At 46.7% G+C, this 21186-nt stretch overlaps 3 protein-coding genes across 3 annotated transcripts; all 3 read left to right on the forward strand.

Annotated features, from left to right (window-relative positions):
- Positions 1-7385: 7385 nt before the first annotated feature.
- On the forward strand, positions 7386-10856 carry LOC135812116 (uncharacterized). Its single transcript, XM_065325444.1, has 2 exons — positions 7386-9156; positions 10219-10856. The coding sequence occupies exons 1-2, from the start codon at positions 7637-7639 to the stop codon at positions 10316-10318; spliced, it is 1620 nt and encodes a 539-aa protein (XP_065181516.1). The 5' UTR covers positions 7386-7636; the 3' UTR covers positions 10319-10856.
- A 1305-nt stretch (positions 10857-12161) lies between these two features.
- On the forward strand, positions 12162-16183 carry LOC135812117 (uncharacterized). The gene is made up of 2 exons (XM_065325445.1): positions 12162-14231; positions 15376-16183. The coding sequence occupies exons 1-2, from the start codon at positions 12712-12714 to the stop codon at positions 15473-15475; spliced, it is 1620 nt and encodes a 539-aa protein (XP_065181517.1). The 5' UTR covers positions 12162-12711; the 3' UTR covers positions 15476-16183.
- Positions 16184-17302: 1119 nt separating this feature from the next.
- Positions 17303-20787, forward strand: LOC135812118 (uncharacterized). Its single transcript, XM_065325447.1, has 2 exons — positions 17303-19385; positions 20472-20787. Exons 1-2 carry the CDS (start codon positions 17866-17868, stop codon positions 20557-20559), a joined length of 1608 nt encoding a protein of 535 aa, XP_065181519.1. The 5' UTR covers positions 17303-17865; the 3' UTR covers positions 20560-20787.
- Positions 20788-21186: the final 399 nt, after the last annotated feature.

A 21186-nucleotide genomic window follows, 5' to 3' on the forward strand; every position in this document is an offset into this window, starting at 1 on the left:
GTGATGTATAGCGGACGGGTATTTCATCAAGAACCTGATTTACAATCTTCCTCATTTTTTGGTTATTGAATGGACTAACTGTGTACATGCCAATGAGAAAATAAAAAACATATGCTTCAATGCTCAATTTCGCCATATAGGCGCAGAATGCCTTTTTGATAAGTTTGCTTTGCTAAATGTACATGCACACCTACATATCCCATGTACATGTCCATATACATCTACCCTTCTCTACTAGCCCACCCTAACCCTGCAATACACATTGACACAAGTGTACACACACATACCACACACAAACACACACACACACACACGCATACATGCAAACACACACACGCATACATGCAAACACACACACACACCTGTCCTGTCGAGCCACTACCACTAGGGTCACGTGGGCCCCGGAAGGGCAGCAGAGAGAGAGAAAGAGCACGCCACCCGGTGGCGCTCCAGACACGCACACACACGCACACACACACACACACACACACACACACACACACACACACACACACACACACACACCTTTGGACCTTTGGAAAGCCCATCGCCGAAGGTGATGATAGCTATTAGGCGAGGCAGAACACACACACACACACACACACACACACACACACACACACACACACACACACACACACACTACTACTACTACTACTACTGCTACTGTAGCATGGTTGCCCAAGGGCCACACCATTCCGAAAGAAGCCGGAGTCATTGTCAGGAGCAGAAATGGAGATGACGACTCAGGTCACTCTGTCTACGGAACTGACGGCTGCAGCGAGAACAGCGGACACAATATGACGCTCTGTCAGACTTGGTTGCCCGATGGCCACGGTCGCACATGTGACGTCTGAAACCAGGCACTGACTTGAATTGCCGATTGCATGTCAAACACAAGAGAGAAGCATGGACGCTGAGCGGAATAGATGATGCCGGCTCGGACACTTTCGATGGTTCCAGGGGCAAACAATGATGCACGCGCAGACCACCACGAGAGTGAAACCACCTTCTGCATGTACCACACTGCACAGCACCACGCTGATCCTGGATGGGGAGACTTTGCTCTGCGCCACATTTGTGCCTTGTTTGTCACCTGGCTGGCGAAACGACCGATGGCAGATAAGACAGTCCACCCGCCAGGCAGACATATCCTGAGCAACCTCATACCAGGCCAGACACACACACGCACCACACACACGCACAAACGTGCGTGTAAACAGTGACTAAACACACACACACACACACACAAGGCACACACATGATCGCACGCCTGCAGACCATCGCTCCAATGAAGATAAGATTACTACTTCTTTGCGTAAATATGTTTGAGATAGAGTGTCACTCTTAGATGTGACTGATGCCATCAACCAATGTCAAGGAAAAAAAATTCACGGTTCGGTTCGCGTCAGACTCGGCTAGAGGCCGAGTTTTCCTCATCCGTAGGAACGCCATCATCCTTCAAGGATCAAGGCGCAGATGCAAGGAAAGAATGTGTTCAATCTTCTTCTGCACACGTAGAAATTGGTTTGGGCATTTTCGATGATTTAGAATGTGAATATGACAATGTGACAGAGGCAGCCACAATTTACTGATTACTGTGCATTGATCTAGCTATATACACTGCAAGTGCACTGTAAATATTGTGTTACATGCACGTAGTTGTGAAGGGAGACAGTATACATGTACATTCACCAATGACACACCTGTCAGACAGCAGGTTAGGGCTAGTCAAAGTTATGAAGGCACAATATGCGATACGAAGGCACAATTTTGCGATGTACTTGAGTTTGTGAATATAAAGTGGACTTTGTGTTCAAACATACTCTACCAAATTGCCATGCACACCCTTGTAACACACACACACACACACACACACACACTTGAGCCTGGGGAGCATGATTGCTGTCAGCCAGTGTTGCTTTCAAATGCTTATTCTCGTCAGGAGTGATGTGAAACACATACTGGTAAATATCAATCTCTAAAAAATGCATCCTAAATAAAACGCTCAAGCACTGAGTCTAGTCAGAGTGATAAGACAATAAATTGAAGGAATTTCTCAACAAAAACTCAGTGTACTGCTGTGATCAAGCCGTGGCAATAACTATAGTAGAGTTCTTGGTGGACAGCGATTACCATAAAGAAATAGTGAGATACTACAGTAGTACCCTCTACTGACACAATGCAACCACGTTGTCCAGTACATGTTCGAATCAAAAATACTTTCGTACATTCGTGACCATTTCAATTTATATTCAAGGGCGACCTCCACAATCCACTGGCTTCAGAGTCGATTTATCATTATAGAACGGCCATTCTTGACAAAATAGTCAGACAAATTTTGCGAAGGATGGCGTTCTACTGTGGAAGGGACTCGCCAAGTCACTTGAGCCAATTCAACGAAAATACAAAATACTCAGGTTTTACACATTCACGTACCCGTCTGTGCCGTCCCCCATTCCTTCCAAGACATCCACATAGACTCCAACGCTTTTATTCTACTCTTTTTCCGAAGCCGACCATGGGCATGGGCAGTGCCTGCTGGAAGGGACATCCCAACACTTCTCTGACAGGTGACAATTTCCACAAGTAAAAAATGCACCTAAAAAAAAGTAGCCAAGTGAAGGAGTGAAAAAAAAAGAAGAAAAAAGCTCACACTCTAGACTCGAGTACGAGAGTTTCGTACTCAGGCCATCTGCTCGAGCTGGACCCTTCGAAACTGGAGTGCGCTACAAGCTCGCTACGCCAACTCCGCATGTCTTTTCTCGAACGTAGGATGCGCGAGAACCTGCGCAAAAGACGAGTTTAGAAATAGGCGCGAGCCACCTTAACTTCCCCTTTTATAGAATTGCTTTCTCCACGCCGACTCTACAGTCATGACGTCATCCTACTCGTTCTGTTGTTTCTCACGTTGTAATATTCTCTCGTGGACATTGTCTAAAATTATCATTATAAAATCAAACAAACAATAGGAGGACAGAGAAAGTGTTTTTACTCCGAGTTTCACGCACAAAGCGATCATCAGAAAACAGTATTATAAAATAATTTATACAAAGGAGAAAGACCAAGGAACTACAAGCTACGCTATAATGTCGTTTCTTGGTCTTTCTCTTTTGTATACATTAAACCTTGGCTCTCCATCTCAGTCCATTCCTATAAAATCATTCTTCATATTCTTTTTCCCATCATCCAAAAGACCCTCGATGAGTATTTTATTGTCTAGGAATGGGTTAATTGCTATTCGATGATAGGAACTGGTACCGGACTGGTAATCTAGGAAGTCACGAATGATTCACGAAACACACGTTGTCATATTCAGAGATAGAATGTGTGGCAGAAAGTTCGTTTCATGGCAATAACGGAAATGCGGCCAGGACCAGACTTGAGAAAGAATGTTGTTCTGCCATTGATCAGAAAGGCTTACTTGCTGAACCCGCCAAGACTCCATTTAGCAGAGCCAACACCACTTGTCGCCGGGTGAAAATATCGCAAGCTCATTGACCTTGCTGGAGTGAGTTGGTCACGTGATGTTCCCAGACAAGGTATGCACATTTACGCACCTGTCAATAGATAACCTACGATTACCTCACTCTAAGTCGCGAAATATCGTAAGAAATCCAGCCTACGGACTGGATTTCTGCGAGAACACACACATACATGACATGATATTTCGAAGTAATAAGATTGCTCGGGTCGGGACCATAGTTTTGGGCTCCATGTCAGTGCCTAGTGCCGTAAGCTGGGACAGCGTTGGCCACAATGGAACAGGTTTGAGCCTTCGAGAACATTTCATCCAGACTTAGTATAAGCTTGGCTCGGGATGTGGCGTATTGCGTTGGTCGATATTCCGCAACGACCTCGATGGAATCACGCCAGGGCAGCTCTCCTGCCATCGGAGTGATTGTGAAGCAGTGCACAGGGTTCTCAGACTCTAACATGAATTCGAAGCGAACGTTGTGTGAGCTGTTGTTGGCCACGCGAAATGTCCGTGTGTACTTTCGTAAGATGGAACACGCGCCAAAGTCGATCTTGTTCGGCAGTTTGGCACCGCTCTGCGGATAGGCGTAGAGAGGGATGTGCAAATTATGACCACCCTGGCAGTGAATGAGAACGCTATCGACATAGCGTGTTCGTCGCAGATCGGCGCAGAACGTCACAACCAGCAGATCGCTCAAACCCGGTACCATTCCGCCTGTGCGCTTTGTAACAGCCACGGTGAAATCCTTGGTGAGCGTGGGCAGCAGTTGGTAGCGCTGATGTACCCCGCTGGCGTTCCTCAGGCGAATCGTTTTTACCATGCTGACGCCTTCCTGACATCCGGGGAAGTGCAGTTCTCTGGCAGATGGTCGTAGTGGAAAGGCAGCCGCCGAGTCGGGAAGATGGAATACGCACAGGCTGGACACATAGTCGGAACACGGCCCCGTTTCTCGAATATCCTCCTCGATGTAGTCGTCTTTCTCGGCGCCAAACCGTCGCTCGCGGCTCTGCATAAAAACCTGTCGTATCAACTTCATATCGCTGGCATCAGGATCCATTGCGGAAGCTGTCGAAAACAAACTTTTGTTCACGGCTGGAGCTTAACTAAAAGCTCGTTGGTAGAATAATGGACCTGATATTGTCGTCCAATAGTGACCTTGTCTTCTTTTACCTGCAAACCAGTGGTGACAGAAGGCGGTGGTGAGTTGTAGCAGCCCCGGCATGGACGAAAAGAAATAATCCATAATATGTACATGTACGTATACGTGCATGTCGTGATGGTGACGTCATGTTTCCAGGTGCAATTATATCGCCCTTCCAAGTGGAAAAGGCGAGGACTTAAGCAGTTTTACTGACGAATTCCTCGCCGTGTTAAGTAACGAGCGTGGCCCAGGCGGGGCACATTCAGCGATCAAAATGACTAATTCCAATAGTTACTACAAGTATTGCGTACCACACTGCCAGTAATGCCTCTTCCTGTACCGGCAAAAAGAATTGCACATATCATCAAACAAACTCAAATTCAGTAAACTACTTGAAATAATAAAAAACAATTCAAATGCTAATAACCTACGTGGAGATAATAATTTTAATATAGCTATGAATAGGAATGAAGGCCGCAGACATCACGCAACTACGTTACTTGTTTGACATGTATTACTGTGTATTTTATAACAAAAATATTATTGAAAACCCAGAATCGATTTTCTCGTTCCTATCATCAGTGGGAAAACGGAACTAAGGATACAACCAAAGAAACTGAAGTTAAGTACTGTAAATAGAAAGGTGTTAGGAATAACAACAAGATACAAGTGCAATAAAACCACTAGAGGAAACGCAAAAAAGGTAACAAGATGACATAACCAAAGGCGAGAAGGCACTGAACGAAGTGTCAACCTACGAATACAACTTCAGTGCAACAACGTGCTCTTTCTGCTTACACAAAACAGGCTTATGGATACGTATACAAACTGCCTCAAGGACTTTCAACTGTTGGACATAAAGCGCTCGACACAGTACAGAAAAATGAGAGTCATCATACACACCAAGACAGTCAGGACGAGATAACAAGTGTAGATACACAGCTGACTTCTTACGATCAACACATTCATCCGCCTCATCTCGCTCCTTCCCACCCGACTCCACCTCGTCCATCTCATCGTCCTCTTCCTCGTTGCGCTCGTCATCCTCACGATCATCATCACCACCATCATCTGCCTCGTCCTCTGTCTCCTCACCAACCGTTTCGTCATCCAATTCCTCTTCCATCCTCTGATCATCCATCTCATACTCTGTTTCAGTACAGACCACTTGTCTCCCATTTGCTAGCTGCTCGTCCCGTGAGCGGAGTTGTTCCTCCAGATCCGCTTCAGTCAATGACTCATGATACTGCTCGACCCTTCTCCTGTTGGTACTGTCCACAACGCGCGGTCCTTGGCCGTTTCTGGCATAGATCTCTGTGGAGTAGTTTGCTGTTGCCCTCCGAGTCTCTGGATTAATATGGGCGGCGTGGCAATTCGTGTGAGAGTTGGTGACTTTTTTGCGTTTCCTCTAGTGGTTTTATTGCACTTGTATCTTGTTGTTATTCCTAACACCTTTCTATTTACAGTACTTCACTTCAGTTTCTTTGGTTGTATCCTTAGTTCCGTTTTCCCACTGATGATAGGAACGAGAAAATCGATTCTGGGTTTTCAATAATATTTTTGTTATAAAATACACAGTAATACATGTCAAACAAGTAACGTAGTTGCGTGATGTCTGCGGCCTTCATCCTATTCATAGCTAAATTCAAATGCTAGTAAATCAATTTGAACCCGAAATAAAGAGTAAAAAATCAATTGGAACACAAAAAAAGAGAAGAAAACCCCTAGGTAAAAGAGCCCGCACACTGGCGCACAGACATTACCGTGCCACACTGGAAGTACCTGTGATGTCGCAAATGTTCGGTTCACATCTGCTAGTATTTCGATACTTTTGGCGTATCTCCCTTCATTTTTTTCATTTTTCGGCCTGTTCTCATTGCTGAGTCACCTCCGCCATTACACTGCGCTCTTTAGAGGTGACTCTACATTTTCTTCAATGGCCGAGAGCTCTGTCGCACCCTGTAATAATATTCTCATTGCAATGAAAATAGCCTTACTCCCGTTTGGCCTTGTCATGAGCATAGAACCGTCCCACGCACACAACCACACTACCTATCTCTATCATTCATGTCGCGAACAACAAGGGCAATCAAGGCTTGTTTGCTTCGAAACGGGTTTATTCTAACAATACACTGGCAATCTTGAGTTGTCTGAAGATTGCCATCTGGCATGAAACTTTTAGTTACAACAATCCAGACGCGTGGTACTCTGTGACTCGTGTAATTATTATATATTTGTGTGTGTGTGTGTGTGTGTGTGTGTAACTGTGTGTGTGTGTGTGTGTGTGTGTGTGTGTGTGTGTGTGTGTGTGTGACTGTGTGTGTGTGTGTGTGCGCGCACGCGCGGCGTGTGCAAGTGTTCCTGCAAACAATATAATCTGGACTCCAGATGTTCCTTACCCTAGTCTAGGGTCAGCACCATCTGTAGTCTGCGTCTCACGTCTACGGAGACGTGGTTCAAGATTGGCTTTGCACTTCCCACGGTGGCGCACGATTTACAGTTGTCCGATACCATACCCGTACATTAGCTTACACCTGAGCGGAAGATGTCATGTCGGGGGTTAGTCCAAAGTGACAGTATTGTGTGTTTTGCTGTAAGGCCACCAGGAGAAAGGAAATGGCAACGGTGAACAGCTGCGACCCAGTGCCAGGTGCTAGGAAAGCGAAATTCTGGCGATACCTCTTCGTCCCGGCTGCACGATCAGGTGATGATCTACTCGACCCGTGCGCGACGCTATCTCGTATAAATATCTGAGAAGAGTGGGCTGAAACTGACACTCGGATGATTTTCAGGCTTGCCACATTACTGCCAGGAGGGTTGTAGTTCGCTTGTATTGCCTTACGACATTCCGGTAGCCTCGACCTTCATAATAATATAACATACAAGTATTTTGCTAAGTTTCAGAAGAAACCAGAATTTGTATTGCATGTTCATATCCCTTCCATTGCAGCCTCTCTACAGATTTGCCCCGTCTACGCCGAAGTACGTTGCAGTGAACAAACACGGATAGGCAAGCTATGCAGTACGTCGCAGTGTGTCTCTTCGCCTCTGCCAGCCTTGGTATAGCCTTGGTGGTGGCGACACCACGAACGCGCCCTCTCGCCAACGTAGAAGAACTGTCCGAATCGACAGGGCGTCAGCTTATACAAAGAGTGCAAGGAGGGCGCGTCCATCAATACGTTCGAGCTCCCGTCACTCGGCGTTTGCAATGGCTGGACATGTTGCTAGGCAAGTACATGCTATCGAAGCGTGGAAGGCCCAAAGAAGTCAAAACACTGCAGCTTTATGTGGAATCGTACGGTCGAACTCCAGCGGCAAAGGGTGTAGCCGTTGGTTGTGGACTTACTCCAGAACGGGCTTGTGCCACTGTGTCCGACGCACTGCGGGCCTCCACCGAGCTGATATCACCTCCGACACTTGTTATCAACCTCATTGGCAATCCTAAAGATGGCTGCTTGATTTCTGCTGGCCGGACAAGGTTGAAAGTGGTGATAGAGAGGGCAGTATCGCTGCAAGTCAGAGCGGCCAACATCAAAGGCTGCAAGTACGCCAGGTTGATGTACATACCGGGATTTCTCAAGCTCTACGGTGACTACACACTGGAAAAACAAAGTCTGTCTCTGGAGGGCCTGCTTTTCGAGCGGGCTGAGACAGCTCCACCAGGTCGCAAGCTTTCATACTCCGTGCTGACATTCGCCTCAAACCCGCGTTCTAACGCCTCCAATAGCTTGGCCATCTCACTTCGAGACTGTGCTTTCAAGCTCACTGATGACGTAGGCGCCGTGCAGGTGGTCATGAAAAACAACGAAACACTTCACGTGACCCTGTCACAGTGCAACTTCACCGGAGTTAGCCTTCGCAGTACAGGGGGGTCGATGGTATCTTCGCAAAGTGTATACATCTCGAGCTTCGGGCGCACGAGAATCGACATTTCAAACAGTCGCTTCACCAATCTGTACAGCGCAACACGTAGCTGGTCCTTCTATAGACAAGCGATAGTTCGACTCTCTACAGGAAAGCAACCACCCATTCCTGGGGCCGTTCACATCGTCAACACCGTGTTCGAGAAATGCGCCGCGAATCACCTGATCGACAATCCAGGTTTTGACTTACGGGTGCAAAGTAGCAGCTTCCTCAATAATCTCCTCATCAGCGACGCAATACAGACAGACTACGAAAAGTCTCTGAATGTTAACAACTGCGTATTCCTAGCAAACACGCTTAAAAGTCGAATGTCTGGTGAGATATGCTTCGGTTCCTTGGAGAAAGAACTTCCCGACAAAAAGCTCCCAACGCGCGTGATGCGAATCGAAGGGAACAGATTCGAGCGCGTCTTTCCTGACGGGATGGAAATGACGCATTTTCAGCGCTTCACTGTCGTCGGCTACGGGCGCCACCGACCAGGAAGTCGAAGGCCATTTGATGTCGTGCAGCTCAGCAAGAACGAGTTCATTGACTCGACCGTGTATGCTAGAGCTAGTGTTGCGGTGATTCGCACTTACAACGTCAACTTCAAGATGGTGGATAACATATACAGGTACGTTTGTCTGATGCGGAGCATGTTTGTTTTGTTTGTTTGAATGTGTTATTTGAATTAAACTCGGATGGAGAGCCAAGAACTAAAATTTAAAAAAAGGGAGCACCATACGTTTGCAAGTTATCCGCGGTTTGTCCAACACTAACGATTATGCAAGATACTGGTGAGTCAAAGTGTTCAACAATTAGTACAAAACTGACCGATGTGATACTCACCTTCAACGACCCTGATGCTTAGCTGTATCACGCCTGGAGTGCGCAAACCAACAGCCTTCCAACTTGGAAGGTTCTAAGTTATGAAATAGCGTAGGAAAGGGGAGGTTTTCGTCTACAGTTCGCTCACCTTCCCCCTCCTTATGTTATTTCATTATATAGAACCTTCCAAGTTGGAAGACTGTTGGTTTGCGCAGTCCAGACGTGGTGCAAATAAGCAGCAGGTCGTTGAATGTCAGTATCACATCAGTCAGTTTTGTGCTAATTGTTGCACATTTTGACTACCGCTAACCATTTTCCTGCTTATAATATTATTGTTAGTATTTGGTCAATCGTATAACTTGCAAACTTATTGTCCTCTCTTCTTCAGTTGTTAGTTCTTGCCATTCATTTGATAGGAGCACGAATGCCCAGGTCGCGTAGGCCAATTTTTTGCTACATACCAGATCGACAATAATATGCGTGGTCCATCAAAGTCCACAGATATCCGTACAAGGGGTTCTTGGAGGGTAATGCTCGAAAACTGGCAGATTGTGTTCGAAAAGCATTCAAATTGGCTCATCCATACAAACATACTGGCAGGCACTTCCTTGAATTTTGCTCCGTTTCCTTATCCACATACCAAACGTGCACGAAACACACCAGAACAAGTATCAACTTCTGCCAATTTCTCTGTTAGCATTAGCGGCCAAGGGCTACCGCCAGTAAGGGGATAAGGTGTGTGTGTGTGTGTGTGCTTCTCGCTTGGTTTCTGGCGTTGGTGTAACAGTCATTTTGTACATGTATATGTATGCACAATATAACTGGTCTTCCGCAAATTCTGTTCTTTTGTCACGTTCGTCCCGCCCAGGATTGGACGTAATGGAACGGCGGAGACGATGACCGTGAAGGGCAAGTGGGATAACACATTCGGGAACCCACCATCCATATTCGATAGAAGTCCGTTCTAAACTTACATACATGTATAGATGATTGTACATTATAGTAAAACCTGGAAGTAAAGACCACCCGTGACTGGCGACCAGCCTGCTAATACAGACCACCGTGACTGGCGACCAGCCTGCTACTACAGACCACTTCGCCGGGCACGGACGGTCTCGTATTCACCTATGGTTGTGTGCATGGCGTAAACCTCTAACTAAGGACTACCTGCAACTAAAGACCGGTTTCTCTGGCCCCAAGGGGTGGTCGTTAGTTACAGGTTTTCCTGTATTCGTATTTACATCATGTTTGTCGCTGTTGGTGGCCATTGCTATTTTAATCAGCCATTATCTGTTTTATTGTTTCCACGCAATCTGTCCATCATTCTGTTTCAATTCCTCGTTTGCCACGTTTTCAGTTTCATTCCAAACAATACATTGCTGGGTTAGCCAATGACCACTTTACGTGGCGATTGCAGGGTTTTTATAGCCAACCACGGCTTGCAGAATGGCCAAATTTCGAAATTTACAATTCATCTTTTCAGGTAATTGCGATCAGTCAATTTTACATCCGGTATCTTTGTCTAGACACTCTATAGATAGCCATTTCTTCCGCAGTTGTGGTAAGTTGTGGTAACATTCCTTTGTTGCCTAGTGATATCACGCTCATCATTCACTCCCTCATCACTGGGCAGTTCTGTCCGTTTGGTTTTGCGAAACCAACTACAAGAAGGAAGATGTTAGGAAAGAAGATCTCTAATTTTTCTCTTAGTAACTGAAATGAACGCGACCCCCTAGTGTAGTCAGGCCTGACGACCAGTTGAAGCGAAACTTCCTCGCCTGTTTGTGTTTCTCATCACAACTGTATGGCCGGCGGTAGCGCGAATGTGTATGAACTTACAAGATCACGACCAGTGGCAGTATCCTGCGACACACGCCAATGAAGGCGACACCAGCCCCGTCTCTGAACGTAGTGAATTAGCAATGCACATGCGCGACCACCCGCACTGCCAACACTTGGCAAAGCATGTTTCTTCTGAATTCAACGGCGACATAGCAGCTGCATTGGGACGTTCTTGTTGTTTGTTGTCTGTGTATATTTATAGCAACACCTGTCAAGGCGACTACTCGGATAAGGCGACCACCTGTCCTAGAAGACCACTGAAACCAGGACCAAGGAATGCTATTTCCAGTTAAGTGACCCTGGATAAGGAGACCACCTGTTAACAGAGATCACGTTTTGAAGGTCTCATAAGCGGTTGGCTTGGACAGGCTCCACTGTACTTCACCAAGTACACACGCATTTCTGCTTTCTCAATTACAGATTAAGAATATGCAGAACAAATTTCACTTATTCGGGCCCTAGACGACGGCTACTTTGGCCAACCGGACAACAAAGGAGTTGAGACCAAAGAAAATGTTTTTATTTCCTGCGCATGCTTATATAGAAATGACGTAATGGACAGTAGTCAGGTCGCTACAACGTCTTCTGCATGGTTACGGGAATAATTATTATGTGTGTGTTATGTGTGTGTGTGGGGGGGGGGGGTGTGCACGCGCGCGTGTGGATGCGTTCCTGCAAACAATCTTATCTGGAATCCAGATGTTCCTTACCCTAGCCTAGGGTCGGCACCATCTGTAGTCTGCGTCTCCCGTCTTTGTTTCACTGGCTGCGTTCGATTATGCACTTGAATCGATTCACGAATCCATTCCGTTCGATTTTCACGTCGTGAGAACTGGAATCGATTCGGAATCCATTCACCCTATTCACACGGGGTAATGTGAATAGCGCTAATAGATTCATGAATCAATTCGTGAATCGATTCGCGGGCATAATCGAACGCACTGGGAGACGTGGTTCAAGATTGGCTTTGCCCTTCCCACGGTGGCGCACGATTTACAGTTGTCCGATACCATACCCGTACATTAGCTTACACCTGAGCGGAAGATGTCATGTCGGGGGTTAGTCCAAAGTGACAAGATTGTGTGTTTTGCTGTAAGGCCACCAGAAGAAAGGAAATGGCGACGGTGAACAGCTGCGACCCAGTGCCAGGTGCTAGGAAAGCGAAATTCTGGCGATACTTCTTCGTCCCGTCTGCACGATCAGCTGGTGATCTACTCGACCCGTGCGCGACGCTATCTCGTATAAATATCTGAGAAGACGGTGTGCTGAAACTGACACTCGGATGATTTTCAGGCTTGCCACGTTACTGCCAGGAGGGTTGTAGTTCGCTTGTATTGCCTTACGACATTCCGGTAGCCTCGACCTTTATAATAATAGTAACATACAAGTATTTTGCTAAGTTTCAGAAGAAACCATAAGTTGTATTGCATGTTCATATCCCCTCCATTGCAGCCTATCTACAGATTGTCATCGTCTACACCGAAGTACGTTGCAGTGAACAAACACGGATAGGCAAGCTATGCAGTACGTCGCAGTGTGTATTCTTGCCTTTGCCAGCCTTGGTATCGCCTTGGTGGTGGCGACACCACGAGCGCGCCCTCTCACCAACGTAGAAGAACTTTCCGAATCGACCGGGCGTCAGCTTATACAAAGAGTGCAAGGAGAGCGCTTCCATCAACACGTCCGAGCTCCCGTCACTCGGCGTTTGCAATGGCTGGACATGTTGCTAGGCAAGTACATGCTATCGAAGCGTGGAAGGCCCAAAGAAGTCAAAACACTGCAGCTTTACGTGGAATCGTACGGTCGAACTCCAGCGGCAAAGGGTGTAGCCGTTGGTTGTGGACTTACTCCAGAACGGGCTTGTGCCACTGTGTCCGATGCACTGCGGGCCTCCATCGAGCTGAAATCACCTCCGACACTTGTTATCAACCTCATTGGCAATCCTAAAGATGGCTGCTTGATTTCTGCTGGCCAGACAAGGTTGGAAGTGGTGATAGAGAGGGCAGTATCGCTGCAAGTCAGAGCGGCCAACATCAAAGGCTGCAAGTACGCCAGGCTGATGTACATACCGGGATTTCTCAGGCTCTACGGTGACTACACGCTGCAAAGACAAAGTGTGTCTCTGGAGAGCCTGCTTTTCGAGCGGGCTGAGGCATCTCCACCAGGTCGCAAGCTTTCATACTCCGTGCTGACATTCGCCTCAAACCCGCATTCTAACGCCTCCAATAGCTTGGCCATCTCACTTCGAGACTGTGCTTTCAAGCTCACTGATGACGTAGGCGCCGTGCAGGTGGTCATGAAAAACAACGAAACACTTCACGTGACCCTGTCACAGTGCAACTTCACAGGAGTTGGCCTTCGCAGTACAGGGGGGTCGATGGTATCTTCACACAGTGTATACATCTCGAGCTTCAGGCGCACGAGAATCGACATTTCAAACAGTCGCTTCACCAATCTGTACAGCGCAACGCGTAGCTGGTCCTTCTATAGACAAGCGATAGTTCGACTCTCTACAGGAAAGCAACCACCCATTCCTGGGGCCGTTCACATCGTCAACACCGTGTTCGAGAAATGCATCGCGAATCACCTAATCGACAATCAGGGCTTTGACTTACGAGTGCAAAGTAGCAGCTTCCTCAATAATCTGCTCATCAGCGACGCAATACAGACAGACTACGAAAAGTCTCTGAATGTCAACAACTGCGTATTCCTAGCAAACCAACTTAAAGGCCGAATGTCTGCTGAGATATGCTTCGGTTCCTTAGAGAAAGAACTTCCCGACAAAAAGCTCCCAACGCGCGTGATGCGAATCGAAGGGAACAGATTCGAGCGCGTCTTTCCTGACGGGATGGAAATGACGCATTTTCAGCGCTTCACTATCGTCGGCTACGGGCGCCACCGACCAGGAAGTCGAAGGCCATTTGATGTCGTGCAGCTCAGCAAGAACGAGTTCATTCATTCGACCGTGTACGCTAGAGCTAGTGCTCCGGTGATTCGCACTAACAATGTCAACTTCAAGATGGTGGATAACATATACAGGTACGTTTGTCTGATGCGGAGCATGTTTGTTTTGTTTGTTTTGTTTGTTTTGGTTTTTAGTATGTTTATTTGTATTGAACTCGGATTGAGAGCCAAGGACTAAAATTTTAAAAAAAGGGAGCACCATAAGTTTGCAAGTTATCCGCGGTTTGTCCAACACTAACGGTTTTAAGCAGAATACTGGTGAGTCAAAATGTTCAACAATTAGCACAAAACTGACTGATGTGATACTAACCTTCAACAACCCTGATGCTTAGCTGTATCGCGCCTGGACTGCGCAAGCCAACAGCCTTACAACTTGGAAGGTTCTAAGTTATGAAATAGCGTAGGAAAGGGGAGGTTTTCGTCTACAGTTCGCTCACCTTCCCCCTCCTTATGTTATTTCATAATATAGAACCTTCCAAGTTGGAAGACTGTTGGTTTGCGCAGTCCAGACGTGGTGCAGATAAGCAGCAGGTCGTTGAATGTCAGTATCACATCAGTCAGTTTTGTGCTAATTGTTGCACATTTTGACTACCGCTAACCATTTTCCTGCTTATAATTGTGAGTGTTTGGTGAATCGTATAACTTGCAAACTTCTTGTCCTCTCTTCTTCACTTGTTAGTTCTTGCCATTCATTTGATAGGAGCACGAATGCCCAGGTGGCGTAGGCCAATTTTTTGCTACATACCAGATCGACAATAATATGCGTGGTCACTCAAAGTCCACAGATATCCGTACAAGGGGTTCTTGGAGGGTAATGCTCGAAAACTGGCAGATTGTGTTCGAAAAGCATTGAAATTGGCACATCCATACAAACATACTGGCAGGCACTTCCTTGAATTTTGCTCCGTTTCCTTATCCACATACCAAACGTGCACGAAACACACCAGAACAGTATCAGATTCTGCCAATTTCTCTGTTAGCATTAGCGGCCAAGGGCTATCGCCAGTAAGGGGATAATGTGTGTGTGTGTGTGTGTATGTGTGTGTGTGTGTGTGTGTGTGTGTGTGTGTGTGTGTGTGTGTGTGTGTGTGTGTGTGTGTGTGTGCTTCTCGCTTGGTTTCTGGCGTTGGTGTAACAGTCTTTCTGTACATGTACATGTATGCACAATGTAACTGGTCTTCCGCAAATTCTGTTCTTTTGTCACGTTCGTCCCGCCCAGGATTGGACGTAATGGAACGGCGGAGACAATGACCGTGAAGGGCAAGTGGGATAACACATTCGGAAACCCACCACCCATATTCGATAAAAGTCCGTTCTAAACTTACATATAGATGATTGTACAGTAAAGTAAAACCTGGAAGTAAAGACTACCGTGACTGGCGACCAGCCTGCTACTACAGACCACCGTGACTGGCGACCAGCCTGCTACTACATCCCACTTCGCCGGGCACGGACGGTCTCGTATTCACCTATGGTTGTGTGCATGGCGTAAACCTCTAACTAAGGACCACCTGCAACTAAAGACCGGTTTCTCAGGACCCAAGGGGTGGTCGTTAGTTACAGGTTTTACTGTATTCGTATTTACATCATGTTTGTCGCTGTTGGTGGCCATTGCTATTTTAGTCAGCCATTATCTGTTTTATTGTTTCCACGCAATCTCTCCATCATTCTGTTTCCATTCCTCGTTTGCCGCGTTTTCAGTTTCATTCCAAACAATACATTGCTGGGTTAGCCAATGACCACTTTACGTGGCGATTGCAGGGTTTTTATAGCCAACCACGGCTTGCAGAATGGCCACATTTCGAAATTTACAATTCATCTTTTCAGGTAATTGCGATCAGTCAATTTTACATCCGGTATCTTTGTCTACACACTCTATAGATAGCCATTTCTTCCGCAGTTGTGGTAAGTTGTGGTAACATTCCTTTGTTGCCTAGTGATATCACGCTCATCATTCACTCCCTCATCACTGGACAGTTCTGTCCGTTTGGTTTTGCCAAACCAAATAAAGAAACCAACTACAAGAAGGAAGATGTTAGGAAAGAAGATCTCTAACTTTTCTCTTAGTAACTGAAATGAACGCGACCCCCTAGTGTAGTCAGGCCTGACGACCAGTCAAAGCGAAACTTTCTCGCCTGTTTGTGTTTCTCATCACAACTGTATGGCCGACGGTAGCACGAATGTGTATGAACTTACAAGATCACGACCAGTGGCAGTATCCTGCGACACACGCCAATGAGAGCGACACCAGCCCTGTCTCTGAACGTAGTGAATTAGCAATGCACATGCGCGACCACCCGCACTGCCAACACTTGGCAAAGCATGTTTCTTCTGAATTCAACGGCGACATAGCAGCTGCATTGGGACGTTCTTGTTGTTTGTTGTCTGTGTATATTTATAGCAACACCTGTCAAGGCGACTACTCGGATAAGGCGACCACCTGTCCTAGAAGACCACTGAAACCAGGACCAAGGAATGCTATTTCCAGTTAAGTGACCCTGGATAAGGAGACCACCTGTTAACAGAGATCACGTTTTGAAGGTCTCATAAGCGGTTGGCTTGGACAGGCTCCACTGTACTTCACCAAGTACACACGTATTTCTGCTTTCTCAATTACAGATTAAGAATATGCAGAACAAATTTCACTTATTCGTGCCCTAGACGACGGCTACTTTGGCCAACCGGACAACAAAGGAGTTGAGACCAAAGAAAATGTTTTTATTTCCTGCGCATGCGTATGTAGAAATGACGTAATGGACAGTAGTCAGGTCGCTACAACGTCTTCTGCATGGCTACGGGAATAATTATAATATGTGTGTGTTATGTGTGTGTGGGGGGGGGGGGGTGCACGCGCGCGTGTGGATGTGTTCCTGCAAAAAATAAAATCTGGAATCCAGATGTTCCTTACCCTAGTCTAGGGTCAGCACCATCTGTAGTCTGCGTATCCCGTCTTTGTTTCACTGGCTGCGTTCGATTATGCACTTGAATCGATTCACGAATCCATTCCGTTCGATTTTCACGTCATGAGAACTGGAATCGATTCGGAATCCATTCACCCTATTCACACGGGGTAATGTGAATAGCGCTAATAGATTCATGATTCAATTCGTGAATCGATTCGCGGGCATAATCGAACGCACTGGGAGACGTAGTTCAAGATTGGCTTTGCACTTCCCACGGTGGCGCACGATTTACAGTTGTCCGATACCATACCCGTACATTAGCTTACACCTGAGCGGAAGATGTCATGTCGGGGGTTAGTCCAAAGTGACAAGATTGTGTGTTTTGCTGTAAGGCCACCAGGAGAAAGGAAATGGCAACGGTGAACAGCTGCGACCCAGTGCCAGATGCTAGGAAAGCGAAATTCTGGCGATACTTCTTCCTCCCGACTGCACGATCAGGTGATGATCTACCCGACCCGTGCGCGACGCTATCTCTTATAAATATTTGAGAAGAGTGTGCTGAAACTGACACTCGGATGATTTTCAGGCTTGCCACATTGCTGCCAGGAGGGTTGTAGTTCGCCTCTATTGCCTTACGACATTCCGGTAGCCTCGACCTTCATAATAATATAACATACAAGTATTTTGTTTCAGAAGAAACCAGAATTTGTATTGCATGTTCATTTCCCTTCCATTGCAGCCTTTCTACAGATTTGCCCCGTCTACGCCGAAGTACGTTGCAGTGAACAAACACGGATAGGCAAGCTATGCAGTACGTCGCAGTGTGTCTCTTCGCCTCTGCCAGCCTTGGTATCGCCTTGGTGGTGGCGACACCACGAGCGCGCCCTCTCGCCAACGTAAAAGAACTTTCCGAATCCGCCGGGCGTCAGCTTATACAAAGAGTACAAGGAGGGCGCTTCCATCAACACGTCCGAGCTCCCGTCACTCGGCGTTTGCAATGGCTGGACATGTTGCTAGGCAAGTACATGCTATCAAAGCGTGGAAGGCCCAAAGAGGTCAAAACACTGCAGCTTTATGTGGAATCGTACGGTCGAACTCCAGCGGCAATGGATGTTGCCGTTGATTGTGGACTTACTCCAGAACTGGCTTGTGCCACTGTGTCCGACGCACTGCGGGCCTCCACCGAGCTGATATCACCTCCGACACTTGTTATCAACCTCATTGGCAATCCTAAAGATGGCTGCTTGATTTCTGCTGGCCAGACAAGGTTGGAAGTGGTGATAGAGAGGGCAGTATCGCTGCAAGTCAGAGCGGCCAACATCAAAGGCTGCAAGTACGCCAGGTTGATGTACATACCGGGATTTCTCAAGCTCTACGGTGACTACACGCTGCAAAGACAAAGTGTGTCTCTGGAGAGCCTGCTTTTCGAGCGGGCTGAGACATCTCCACCAGGTCGAAAGCTTTCATACTCCGTGCTGACATTCGCCTCAAACCCGCGTTCTAACGCCTCCAATAGCTTGGCCATCTCACTTCGAGACTGTGCTTTCAAGCTCACTGATGACGTAGCCGCCGTGCAGGTGGTCATGAAAAACAACGAAACACTTCACGTGACCCTGTCACAGTGCAACTTCACAGGAGTTGGCCTTGGCAGTACAGGGGGGTCGATGGTATCTTCACACAGTGTATACATATCGAGCTTCGGGCGCACGAGAATCGACATTTCAAACAGTCGCTTCACCAATCTGTACAGCGCAACACGTAGCTGGTCCTTCTATAGACAAGCGGTAGTTCGACTCTCTACAGGAAAGCAACCACCCATTCCTGGGGCCGTTCACATCGTCAACACCGTGTTCGAGAAATGCGCCGCGAATCACCTGATCGACAATCCAGGTTTTGACTTACGGGTGCAAAGTAGCAGCTTCCTCAATAATCTGCTCATCAGCGACGCAATACAGACAGACTACGAAAAGTCTCTGAATGTTAACAACTGCGTATTCCTAGCAAACACGCTTAAAAGTCGAATGTCTGGTGAGATATGCTTCGGTTCCTTGGAGAAAGAACTTCCTGACAAAAAGCTCCCAACGCGCGTGATGCGAATCGAAGGGAACAGATTCGAGCGCGTCTTTCCTGACGGGATGGAAATGACGCATTTTCAGCGCTTCAATATCGTCGGCTACGGGCGCTACCGACCAGGAAGTCGAAGGCCATTTGACGTCGTGCAGCTCAGCAAGAACGAGTTCATTGACTCGACCGTGTACGCTAGAGCTAGTGTTCCGGTGATTCGCACTTACAACGTCAACTTCAAGATGGTGGATAACATATACAGGTACGTTTGTCTGATGCGGAGCATGTTTGTTTTGTTTGTTTGAATGTGTTATTTGAATTAAACTCGGATGGAGAGCCAAGGACTAAAATTTTTAAAAAAAGAGGACCATTAGTTTACAAGTTATCCGGTTTGTCCAACAGTCACCATTATAAGAAGGATACTGGTGAGTCAAAATGTGCAACAAGTAGCACAAAACTGACTGATGTGATACTAACGTTCAACAACCCTGATGCTTAGCTGCATCACGCCTGGACTGCGCAAACTTACAGCCTTCCAACTTGGAAGGTTCTAAGTTATGAAATAGCGTAGGAAAGGGGAGGTTTTCGTCTACAGTGCGCTCACCTTCCCCCTCCTTATGTTATTTCATAATTTAGAACCTTCCAAGTTGGAAGACTGTTGGTTCGCGCAGTCCAGACGTGGTGCAGCTAAGCAGCAGGTCGTTGAATGTCAGTATCACATCTATCAGTTTTGTGCTAATTGTTGCACATTTTGTTGCACATACCGGTAACCATTTTCCTGCTTATAATCGTTACTGTTTGGTGAATCGTATAGCTTGCAAACTTATTGTCCTCTCTTCTTCACTTGTTAGTTCTTGCCATTCACTTGATAGGAGCACGAATGCCCAGGCGGTGTAGGCCAATTTTTTCCTCCATCCCAGATCGACAATAATATGCGTGGTCCATCAAAGTCCACAGATATCCGTACAAGGGGTGCTTGGAGGGTGATGCTGGAAAACTGGCAGATTGTGGTCGAAAAGCATTGAAATTGGCACATCCATACAAATATACTGGCAGGCGCTTCCTTGAATTTTACTCCGTTTCTTTATCCACATACCAAACGTGCACGAAACACACCAGAACAAGTATCAACTTCTGCCAATTTCTCTGTTGGCATTGTCGACCAAGGCCTATCGCCAGTAAACGGATAATGTGTGTGTGTGTGTGTGTGTGTGTGTGTGTATGTGTGTGTGTGCTTCTCGCTTGGTTTCTGGCGTTGGTGTTACGGTCATTCTGTACATGTACATGTATGCACAATGTAACTGGTCTTCCGCAAATTCTGTTCTTTTGTCACGTTCGTCCCGCCCAGGATTGGACGTAATGGAACGGCAGAGACGGTGACCGTGAAGGGCAAGTGGGTGGACAACACATTCGGGAACCCACCATCCATATTCTAAGTCGAGATATCTATCATTCTCTCTTTTCTTTCTCCTTACCTTCTCCCCAACCCTCCTTCCCTGTAACATAATAAAATATTCGCTGCCTTGTCATTGAGCATTTGTGCTCTTTTGGATTAGCGAATTCAAATAAAGTATACAAACAAACAAACAAACAAATCCGTTCCTAACCTACGTATACAAATTCGTATTTTCAAACAATAAGAGGACAGATAAAGTGTTTTAAAGGGGAAGTTAAGGCAAAAATTAAAATTTCACCAGTTGTAGTCTTCGGGGTGCTGAGTCGAATGGTCTTGGTCCGAGGAAGCTGAGACGCTCCCTTCCTACTTGAATCCCAATCGAACTCGCGCACTTCCACCGAAACTGGGTGACTGCGCCCTACGAGATGGGGATTTGTATACAAAATGTCACTAAAAGCGCCATTCCGTTCTTATAAAAGCACGGATGACCGCCATTGGCCCATATGTTGTAGTCTTTTGGACGCTGAGTCGACTGGTTTTGGTCCGAAAAGGCTGCAATGCAGCGTTCCTCCTTTATTCCCAATCGAACATGGTTGAACAAGTGGTCACGTGCTCCTGGGTGCCCAAATCACCTGGTCACCACGCCAGCAGGTGACAACTTTCACAC

Source organism: Sycon ciliatum, chromosome 3, assembly GCF_964019385.1.
Source record: "Sycon ciliatum chromosome 3, ocSycCili1.1, whole genome shotgun sequence".
Classification (NCBI taxonomy): Eukaryota; Metazoa; Porifera; class Calcarea; order Leucosolenida; family Sycettidae; genus Sycon; species Sycon ciliatum.

Bases quoted from the DNA above. Each gene is read 5' to 3' on its own strand.
- LOC135812116 (XM_065325444.1), top strand. From the start codon at position 7,637: ATGCAGTACGTCGCAGTGTGTCTCTTCGCCTCTGCCAGCCTTGGTATA. The intron at 9,157-10,218 runs GTACGTTTGTCT...CGTCCCGCCCAG, and splicing joins ATGGTGGATAACATATACAG to GATTGGACGTAATGGAACGG.
- LOC135812117 (XM_065325445.1), top strand. From the start codon at position 12,712: ATGCAGTACGTCGCAGTGTGTATTCTTGCCTTTGCCAGCCTTGGTATC. The intron at 14,232-15,375 runs GTACGTTTGTCT...CGTCCCGCCCAG, and splicing joins ATGGTGGATAACATATACAG to GATTGGACGTAATGGAACGG.
- LOC135812118 (XM_065325447.1), top strand. From the start codon at position 17,866: ATGCAGTACGTCGCAGTGTGTCTCTTCGCCTCTGCCAGCCTTGGTATC. The intron at 19,386-20,471 runs GTACGTTTGTCT...CGTCCCGCCCAG, and splicing joins ATGGTGGATAACATATACAG to GATTGGACGTAATGGAACGG.